The sequence below is a fragment of the Plectrocnemia conspersa genome, unplaced genomic scaffold, assembly GCF_051122295.1.
Source record: "Plectrocnemia conspersa isolate PC_06_02 unplaced genomic scaffold, ASM5112229v1 ptg000010l, whole genome shotgun sequence".
Classification (NCBI taxonomy): Eukaryota; Metazoa; Arthropoda; class Insecta; order Trichoptera; family Polycentropodidae; genus Plectrocnemia; species Plectrocnemia conspersa.
The window spans coordinates 27,547,300-27,558,567 of NW_028277174.1; the positions used below are offsets into that span (position 1 = coordinate 27,547,300).

Sequence of the window (11,268 nt, forward strand, 5' to 3'; positions counted from 1 at the left end):
AATCAATCTAGATAGATATATGTTATCAATATACAATTTGATCCTTGTAAACCCATTAACTAAATCGGCTAAAAAGCATTAGAGTAGATTTTACTGATATCGCAGATTTGGCGCTTAATTGAAACGTTTCTTGTGTAAGATCCGCAATCTTTGACGCGAGGTCCCTCTTAGAGGTCCAACCGGTCGTATCCAAGTTGAGGCTCCAAAAGAACGAAAGTAGCCTGAGAATAGCGGCCCACGCGATTTGATAGCGTACGATCGGTCTTCAAAAACACTTGCGTGTCGAGGCCCCGCAAATGAATTTTAAATATGCATATGCAATCTCTTCAGTGCGAATTTACTGCATTGCAGCAAAGGCGTATGCTTTATCTTTTTTTCATAAATTATGAAAGCGGCAGACGTCTCGACAAATAAACAATAGGAAGAGAAAGATAAGAGGTATACGACGGCAGCGCTGAAGGCGGACACTGCGAGCTCCAAGTTATCTTCAGTCTCACAAAAACGGTTGTCGACCTGTCGACTGATAAAATTGTAACATTTTAACCGAGTGTAAATGATATCAGAGATAACGAATGAGAAACGCAGCTATTCAGTATTTAGATCAAACAATATATTAATCGCTTATTACTACCATATAATAGGGTTGACAACTGTATGTTATATTCAATTAACGCTGTTAATTTTCTTCGTCATGACTTTACTTGATTAAATACAAAAATAACCGAAATAACATTGTATTTCTGACACTATTTCGTTGCTTGATCTTTTCACTGACTTATTAGTGCTTGTTAGCAAGGTATCGAGGCACACAAAGCTATTGACACCCTCAAAAGTATATGCATTTATTTGTATGTTTACAGGACCTTGTTCATAACCAGCGTTTATTTAATTTTTAACACAAGAATGTTCAGTCTTATTTGTAGGTGCAGGTGAACCCTAGGAAATTACCCCCAAATAGAATGGAATTAAAAGCTTAATAACCCACAAATAAAATTGCATAAGAATATACTAATTAATTAGCCAAAAAAATCAAAGTAATGCTAAAAAAATAGATACTTCTTAAACAAGGCATATGTCAATTTTATGATTTATATGAGCTACAAAAGCTTTAAAACTTGCATATAAGAAATGTACTTTAATCGATATTTTATAAACGCTTAATAAAAAATTTAAAATACAAAAAAATACATACTTAGGTCACAGGTTTAAAAAGGAAGGTAAATTATAATATTAATAGCAAGATAAAATAAATTAAGAAATCGGTTTAACCTAGAAGATTTTTTTGACAACAAAAAGCCAAATTTGGATGTTGAATTAAAATGAAACAATATCATCCTTTAAATTGTCAAAGGAATATATTTTTATGAAATTCTCGTATATGATTGTTTTAAAAAGTAAATAAAATAGCAATTTACTCTTAAGTCATCGAAACAATTTGCACTGCGCGGTAAAATTCACATCTGTATTTTTTTGATAAAATAGCGATTTATAAAAATTTACTGGTTAATAACCATATAGTTTATAAATGGAAGTTAAGATAAATAATAAGAACTAAGAAATTAGTTGAACCTTACAGATTACTTTGACAGCAAAAAGCCTAATTTGTATATCGAATATTTTTAGACATCAAAACATTTTGCGCTGCACGGCACATATACACTTTAAAAAAATATATTTAAAAAAAATACTTGGCAAAAATCTTATATTTTAGAGTTGCGCAATCAATCACAGATATTTTTTGTAAACTTATCTATAAATTTCGCGCTGCTTGACAAAATTATATATATCCTACTCAGTTATTTGGGTAGAGGTACCGAGCATTCCCACTGCTACTGCGACATAGGACAATACACTTTGGCGGACCTCGGCGGGAAAACTACGACCGGCGCTGCCTCGTCTGCTAATTTCTCATAGTTATATCACATATTTAATAATAACTATGTAACTAATTATAAACTATCACTACAGCGGTTCAATCTGTGTTTAAATGCTACCCGTCACCATCCGTTCGCCAAAAATATAAAATATAACATAGTTAAATAAACTATACAATATTATTTATACCAATTTACGTATTCATCATTTTAGTGCCAAACGAAATTAGGCGGTGTATGCTAGGAATACCAAACTTTTTTTTGCAAATATACATGATTTTATAAATATATTTTTTTAAATATTACTGAAAATTTTAACTACTTTTTTATTAAAGGAACAAAATAAATACAGATTATATAAGTAAGTAAGCAAAAAAAATTACAAAACTAGGAGCGGACACCCGCGTCCTAGCGGCATTCATGTCGTCGTTGGTATGCATACACCAGCGTCCTTACAGAATGCAAACGGTTAAGTATGTTAAACTTATTTTTAGTTCCCAGTTCATAATAAGCAAAATTAAATATATGAAGAACAATGAAAGTAAATTTAAACAGGTTAGAGACGTCATATCAGCTTTTTCTATGGGGAAGGGGGGGAGGGGGAAAGTAGTTTTTTCAATATTTCCTTTTCATTGAGATGTATATTCTTTATTCTGTTTAGAATACACGTCAAAAGCAATAAAATCGTGCCGTCGCAGTGAAAACCCTGGGTTATCTAGCGTTCATTTTTATAGTGATATTACGATTTACAATAAGTTAGAATCGAATGGAGCATATCTAAACCGAATTTTGACCAATATGAAAGCGCAAAAAACAATTATTCCTTCTCAGAAGTCAAAAATCCACGTCAAAAGCAATAAAATCATGTCATCGCAGTGGGAACGCTCGGTATTAATACGGTAATACCCCTACCTGCCCCTCCGCCCCTCAAATGACGTCTTTGAAACAGGCCCTAATGACATTTTGTCGAGGGTTTCGAGAAATATATTATTATTTTTATAATTATTTTGAAAAGGTCACTTCAAAAAAATCTGTATATTTTGTAGAAACACTGCCAAGTAAATCTATTTTTTACTAATGTGGGTTTATAGAGATCTTTGCACTTTAAAAAATCATATGACCTTGCTATTTGTTTATATAATATTTATTTATTATATGCAGATTTTACTTAAAAAATAGGTTGTCCCGTGAATATTTAATTAAATACTTGAAATCTTCAAGTTAATAAATAATTAATGTTTCCATTTATATTTTAATAATGGTAACCCTATCGCGTTTGATTTAAAATGATTATTTTTAGTCGTAAGAGTTGGTAGTTTATCAACAAAGATAAACGCTTGTTATGCGTTATATATAATCAGTCTTAAATAAAAACATAATTGTACAATATAAATATTGTACACGTTTACGATCATAACAACACCTTTTTGGACCATTGATATTCAAACGATAAATAATATAAAAACAAAATTCATTTTGAAAAAAATATTTACCTAAAATCTGCATGTACTTTAATTGTATTCACACTGAATGCACTGTTCACAAATCCTCACTGAAATTTATCTTTTTTAAATCACGTTTGCGCTCACAAAATTGGGTAAAATCGACGCGTTCGCGAATTCACGGCACTCACTCCCGAAATTGTTTGAAAACCGATAGATCGTGTTTGTTTAATGTAGCCGGTTGACAAAAATGCTATCCTTGTTTATAGATCGCTTTCCCGCGTTCGAAAAAGTTATAATAAACAACGCGCGCGCGAAGTGCGACCGACGAGCGGCACTCCTGTCAAGCGTCCTTGCCGAACTAAACCTAAACAGAAAAGTTCACCGGCCAGCTCGCTGCAGAGATTTCCAATCGGTGGGACGCGGGCATTCGCTGCGTACATTATTCCTGCATACGTTTTATTTACAGTTGCGTTGGACCACATATCCACAAAAATGTTTTTGTCAAGTAAATTCAGACTAAGATAATTTTAAAAAAAAAAAATTTTGTAGGTTAAGATAATAACTAAGGTTAGGTAATTAATATTAAAAAATGTATTACACATTTGACAACAAAAATGCTTCTTCACGAGAAATATTGATGAAGTTTGAATATGAAATAATAATTTTGATAAATTTATATAGAAATGTTCGAAACCAATTTTTGACATTCGAATTCAAGTTCAAATTACATTTAAAATTATATATATTTTTAAGTTTTTTGTACAATGTCTTCGTATTGATTTATATTATTACTCGTATACAACACAATAAAGTACCAGCGTATAAAGTATTTTTGAAAGTACCTGAATGTAAAGAAGATATTCCATTGGATACCTCTCATAGTTATTTTTACAATTTACAAGTAATTTACTATTTTTAATTTATTGCTTGCTATATCTGTCAAATATTTCAGATAGTCTAAATTGTTTTAAGTCGTCTGGTGTCCTCAATTCTACAGTCAAGTATTTTACAGTCATCTATTTTGTTTGGGTGGATTTTTAGTCCCTGTATGACGTGTATTATTTCGTTAGTTTGTCTTTTATCGATTATATGTAAAGGTCATTATGTATAACGTCATTAGGAACATACCAGGGAGCGGCGACTATCATTTGCAGAAAAGTGCTTATTTTAGCACTTTATATGCGAGATACGAGAATCTTTGTTTCGTGACTCTTACCGATTAAAAACAGGAGACGAGAGCAAAACTTATTTTGTAATTTTGTAAAAAAACTGATTTAATGAACAATTTTTTTTGCCAAAAATATTTTGCACACTAAGTATTTTTTTCAACTACTGTTAAAATTATGCATTTTATTTTAGCCATACCAGACCATAATAAATCCTGTTCTACAAACGTTAATTGCGCTGGCGAGGAGAATTTCGCGTCATATCGCTATATAGCATATCCGCGTTCATTCATGTTTATGCCAAATTAATTCCCTTAATTAAGTCGCCATAGCTTATTTAATCAAATATATTTATATCTGCAAGTAGAGCAAATAAAATATTTAGAAATCAACACCTTTCTGCAGAACATACAGAGTGAAGATATAACTTCCATCTAGATCATTTCTTAAATTCATCCATCAAATAACATTAAGTCTTCTAAGTATTTCAAGTACTTTAATATGCAATTTTAATATGTTTGATATAATATTTTACATAATGCATTTTAAGTAACATCAATAATATAATATACGTAAAAATCTTAATAAAGGTGCCGTCATCTGGTGGAATTTAGCCGTGTAGCCGCGCGGCATGTAAAGTGTTAAAATAAATTAAGGACTAATGAATGCGCATAGGAAAACCGATAGATTGTAATGGGATGTACGTTATAAAATATAACTTAAAATGTGTATATTACCTAGAGACACAAAGATAAATGGTTTATTTGCAATATTTTGAAACGTCCCATCCCTGTCATAGTTTGAAAACTGTTTTGGTTCGCTTCAAATGCAGACCACTCAGTTTGTCAGAACAGGTACAAAGCCCACATAATAATAATCTTCGTGATGGGTTCTCAAAAAATAATATTTTTGAAAGCGCTCGATGACACAAACTTGCATGCTAAACTTCGTATAAGAAAAACTCTACATCCAAACGTATCCTTACATACGTTTGTCATAAGGTGGAGTATTGCTGGCACTATTTTCCTTAATCTTATACGCATCTGGACCGAGTGAGCCAGGGCAAACTTTTTGTGGGTCTGCCAGGTAAGTGACTACACACATGTGGGTTGCATCGGATCTTTTTCTTCTATTTCTTGAGGTCGTCCGTTATAGTTCAAGGACAGGCGTATTTGTGCGAACTCTATAAGAATTTTGGATTTTTTCATAGCGATATCTCGCAAGGGTCGGGTCAGCACTCGAGACGTTTATTAACTATAAAACGCCATAGAATATTAATATGCTAATTTATTTATTACCAATCGGAATCGTTTAAACATTTTTTATTAACCGAAACGACATTGTGGACTTCAAAAAGGCGTTTGAAAAATGTCTATAAAGTAAAATATAAAAAATGAACGTTTTATAAAATTCCGATGCATTTTTTTATTTCAATATACGCTCAAGAGTTTATTTTTTTCAATGAATGTTGTGGAAAAATAACAGTTTTTTTATTGATCATTGACGAATTATTTTTACGTTTGCTACGGGATCCGAACAAATGGCCGACTTTGACTTTGACTAAAAGCCGATACGTAAAAATGACCGATAGATAAAATGTCAAAATTAACAAATAGCCAAATGAGAACGCCGACAGATTACAAGGCAAAGTTGTTTTTAGCGATTGAATAATGTGGCAGGTTAGTAAATATTACACTTTAAAGAATTACCTGATTTTATGAAATATAATATATTCAAATGGTTCAGAAATAAGGATGATCCCTATGAAGCAGGGATAAAACTGGAAAAAAGTATCTTCCTTGCAATTCAATTATAAAATAAAGGTACTTTCCTGTTATCGCGGTCCAAATATTCTGACCAACGCTCACTCACTCCCGCTCGTTCGCACCTAACCTTTAACCTTTTGAGTGGTATCGACTTACATATTATAAATGATAATAATAATATAATATAAATTTAATAATATTAACTTAATATAAAATTAATATTATATAAATATAAATTAAATATAATATAACTTACATGTAAATGACTTAATATAAATGATTACTATAGAAAATAATACCAATAAATTAAAGAGTACGAAATTAATTACTATAACATAAAATATTTAATATTAAGTTTATAAAAAAATAGTGAGAGCCTCTGGATTTATATAAAAAATGGGTAAAACAAATTAACCAAATTTAAAAATATTGAAGTTAGTAAAATAAATCATTTCGAATCACTGATTTTTTTTATTTAATTTACTATAAATGCAATATAAAACAATAATAAATAAGTAACAACAAAAATAAGTACGAAAAAATACGTAAAATTAACTCACTCCCATTGTCAAATGTGTATAAATGAACTCACTACTCAAAGGCTTATCGCCTTTTAAATCGTATTTATGTAGCAAAACGTTATGGGTTGCTGTTACATGCCATTTATAACTGTATTTTAAAGGTTAGGTACGAACGAACAGCAGCGAGTGAGAGTTGTTTAGAATATTTGGCCAAGAAAGTACCAAATAAAGTTAATTTATCGAGAATAAAATTATGCCAGAACCATTTCACGCTTAAAAACAAAATAAATGCCAATATTGCACACACATTTTTTTAAGTAAAATTACAAAAGCCACGAATTTATCTCGAAAATCATGTTAAACACTAGGCGACTCAAAGTGACTGCTTGGCTGGACCAGATATGGCGATCGAAGTAGAAGCGGCTGCCTTCTCTAGACTTCTATATTGTCGTCTGTGTCGATTTGTTTTAAGCTCCGCTGGATACGAGTACAAGACTAATCGTATTTTCAAATCAGAAGCGAGTTGCTAGGTTCCAAATGATTTTTTTATCTGGCTTCTCTTCCCCCAACGTGTAATTTGACGCGATGCTGGAATCTCTACTTTTTATCTAAAAATATTCAAGATAATGTATGCTTCTGGTGTTGCACAAATCTAATGACAACAATAAAATTTATAGGCATCTGATATTTAAAACTGTTTTGTGTTTTGGTTATCTTACATGAACTTATTTTATTATAGGTGCTGTTAACAATAGATCCTTAATATTTAATAAAAATCCAAAAGGCTTTTATGACTCATTAAATGAATCTTGAGGAATTGTAACGTAACGATTATCCCTTGCTAAGAACTACATATTTATGTATGAAATTGAGATATTTTTTTAATTTTTAGACTCGTTATTTATGTCGGATTTTTGTCCAAATCGGCCATTTGTCCATGTCGGTTTTATGAGTAGAAGTTTTTAATACTAGACAAATTTCGAGCACTTTTCATATAATATGAAAAGTATATTTCAAAATAATTTTCGCATAAATAGTAATGACGTAGTACCTAAATTTTTATTTTCCGGCTATGTATACGGGTATACGCATTTCAGTGAAATTATTCAACGCAAAAAAAAGTTTAAAGGTCAAATTCAAAGAAATGTACCTGATACAAAAGTAGGACAAATTTGATAAGACTATTTTAATGGATGTTTAGTATTTTTTTGACCTCATTCTTTAATATTTAATCATCTTATTGTGTTCGTAATTAGATCAGTGCGAACTGAACTTCTCACGAGTGCGGTTTACCTCTGCAACGAATTTAATCAATATTAAAAAAATTTACTAAACCCAATATGTTGCTTAAACGCAATTGTTTATTCGACATCAGTATTTTTCTGTTATTGAAAATAATTATTGTCACTGATTGCGGTGTATTAATAACAGGCGGTAATGCGACCTGGTTTTATTTTTATGCAATTATTATGCATTAAAATCACTAATAAATATTTTAAACGTAGATTCTTCTATATTGAATAACGAAAATTATAAATTTTCCCCTGAATTAAATTATCGCTCAAAACGATTCATATCTATTGGTTTATTCGGGGTAAGTATTGTTTAACTAATATCTAAAATTTTAGCATTTATACAAAATAACCTGAATTTATTTTAGGATACTGAGGAATATAAAACTTGCATCGCCCCAGGAAATAGGTCAGGTCATTGTAAGCCAGTACGTTACTGCATTTTAGAAGAGATGCGGTCAAACTTCTTGAGTTTGTCGCAGTCTTTTTGCAATATGGGGGGAATGTCAGTATTAATAATATTATTATTTAATTACCAAGTATTATATGATAAAGATTTTATTAAAAGGTTTTATGGAATGTGCTGTCCTGATACTGAACAGGAAATTACAGAAGATAACGTTGATTTAAGTAAAGAACTTACAATACAGCCGAAGATAGTAACAAGTGGAAATGTTATATCGGAAAATATTCAAGATATAGGAGGTCTGTATTATTTAGTTTCAGAAACCATTATTTTTTATGAGATAGGGAAAAAGCACATTCTTTTTAAAAATAAGATAGATAAATAAATAAGTAAGGCAACACATCACCTGTTGCGAAATGTCCATATGCTATTCAAACTCGAACCTAACCTAATGAAAGTTAGGTTAAGTTTGGGTTTGAACAGTAGACCGCATATGTAACTGTAGACCACACGCTATTGTCACCGTAGTTATTTATAAAAAAAATTATAAGCCTGTATATTTATTTCATAACAAATCAATACCCTAAATACAATTTACTTTAATTATATGTTTATTGTGATTTCTGAATAATATCAGTTTTAGTTAATTGTTTTTTTTAAATTAGTACTTGATTTCACTACTAAATGATACCCTTTTACAAATTGATTTAATATTTATTAAAATTCAGCAAAATGCAATATAGTTAGGTTTTAAGCTCGACTGAAATTTAATTTTATGGTAAATATACTGACATCTATAATCAAATTTATAAAAGTAATAAGAAATGGTTTGAGTTTTCGATAAATTTATTAAAATTTATTTTATTGCAAGCTTGCGGTGTAACTAAAAAGTATAATCCAAAAATTGTTGGTGGAAGACCAGCTGATCCTAAAGATTATCCATGGATGGTTGCCTTGATGAGATTTGGATTAAATCAGTTTTGTGGAGGAGTACTAATCTCAAATAGACACGTCTTGACTGCAGCTCATTGTATAATGGGGTAAAGCTCATAATATAGACAAAATTAAACATTGAATGAACATTAACTTGAATTATTATTTCAGATTGAAGCCGCAAGAAGTAAGAGTGCGTCTTGGAGAATACGACTTCACCCGTAAAGATGACTCGGATTCAAAAGACTTTAGAATTATAAAAATATCACAACATCCCGGTTATAAAGATAATACTTTTATAGACGACATTGCAATACTAATGATGAACAGACCTGTGAATTTCAATGAATTCATTTCACCGATATGTCTGCCGGATTCTGATATGAATTACGTTAACAAGACTGCAACAGTGATCGGTATTTTTAAATATTATTTAAATAATGTAATTGGATATTTATTGTGTATGTTATAGGTTGGGGTACATTAGGATTCGGAGAAGCTTACAGTGATGTATTGATGGAAGTTGATTTACCGATATGGGACCAAGCCAATTGTGAAAATGTTTTAAAACAAACTGTTCCTCATACTTCTTTTTGTGCAGGAGGATATAAAGAAAGAAAGGACTCTTGCCAAGTTATATTTTTATCATTTGCATTACTTTTAAATGTTGTACTGGTGTTAATAAGATTTATTTCAGGGAGATAGCGGCGGTCCTCTGATGTATCGTTTATCTTCCGGGAGGTGGACTACTATTGGAATCGTATCATGGGGAACTGCCTGTGGAATGATTGGTAGTCCTGCGATATATACAAGAGTAGATAAATATCAAGATTGGATCGATGATAATACTGCGCTATAAAAATATAATAATTTATTTGAACATCTGTTGAAAACATTTGTTCAAACATTTATCAAACTGTTTAAATACTGTGAATCAAAATTTATTAGGTATATTGTGTATTTAAAAATAAATTTAGTTAAATTAGAGATTTTATTTATTTACGAAATTAAAAAAAAAATGCAAAATATTTGTCAGAAGTGGGATTCGAACCCACGCCCACAGAAGTGGACTGCGACCTGAACGCAGCGCCTTAGACCGCTCGGCCATCCTGACGTGAAGGTACACATTCCAAATAACAGAACTGGTGAGAATGAAGTAATAAAAATATTAAATGTTGCTAATTATGGAAATTGAACAATGCATTTACATAAAAAAAATCTAAATTAGTATTTTCATTAACGTTTGATATGTAAAATACTATACATTCACGATGCTATGTAAACCTAACCTAACTTTTTAATCTTACATTAACCTCAAAATTATTTCATTAGTATGAATATTTTCAGATGTCGAATTTGATTCGATGTACTATACTAAAAACTAGCGCAATCTTTGAGATGAGAACCTCTGATCGATAATCGAATTTATTCAAAATACTTTCTATGTTATGTTATTTTTATCGTTGATAATATTTACCATAAGTTATATTAATTAAAATACATATAAATGTATTTTGAGATAAATTTTATCTAATAAATAATAATAAAACCCGGTTCTAGAAATTAAAATGCTATAGTTCATCGACAACAACAAATGTTACCTAAGGTCAAAATAAGGTCATAAAAAATAATTTGCTACTGAAATATTAGTGAAATAAACTATTTTAAATACACCACTTTATAATGAATATAAAAGTCATAGATAATCCTAACATTACTAAAATAAACATTACGCTTCAAATAGCTTGATTTTGAGTTTCCCGTCACTCGGTTCCGTAGTGTAGCGGTTATCACGTCTGCTTTACACGCAGAAGGTCGCCGGTTCGATCCCGGCCGGAACCATTTCTTTTGTATTTTTTAAATGA

At 30.7% G+C, this 11,268-nt stretch overlaps 2 protein-coding genes and 2 non-coding genes across 4 annotated transcripts in view; 2 read left to right on the forward strand and 2 right to left on the reverse strand.

The window, feature by feature from the left end:
- The window catches only part of LOC148231225 (semaphorin 5c-like), a 170,882-nt gene extending 167,197 nt beyond the window's left edge, over positions 1-3,685 (reverse strand). Inside the window, exon 1 of the mRNA XM_088194985.1 lies at positions 3,368-3,685. The gene's annotated coding sequence lies outside the window, so the exon portion shown is untranslated. The remainder of the gene's footprint in view (positions 1-3,367) is intronic.
- A 4,346-nt stretch (positions 3,686-8,031) lies between these two features.
- LOC148231226 (venom protease-like) lies at positions 8,032-10,390 on the forward strand. The gene is made up of 8 exons (XM_088194987.1): positions 8,032-8,206; positions 8,278-8,366; positions 8,433-8,569; positions 8,633-8,769; positions 9,342-9,510; positions 9,575-9,819; positions 9,876-10,036; positions 10,101-10,390. The coding sequence occupies exons 1-8, from the start codon at positions 8,113-8,115 to the stop codon at positions 10,260-10,262; spliced, it is 1,194 nt and encodes a 397-aa protein (XP_088051113.1). The 5' UTR covers positions 8,032-8,112; the 3' UTR covers positions 10,263-10,390.
- A 43-nt stretch (positions 10,391-10,433) lies between these two features.
- On the reverse strand, positions 10,434-10,517 carry TRNAL-CAG (transfer RNA leucine (anticodon CAG)). The gene has a single exon. It is a non-coding gene; the product is annotated as a tRNA-Leu (tRNA).
- A 655-nt stretch (positions 10,518-11,172) lies between these two features.
- TRNAV-UAC (transfer RNA valine (anticodon UAC)) lies at positions 11,173-11,245 on the forward strand. The gene has a single exon. It is a non-coding gene; the product is annotated as a tRNA-Val (tRNA).
- Positions 11,246-11,268: the final 23 nt, after the last annotated feature.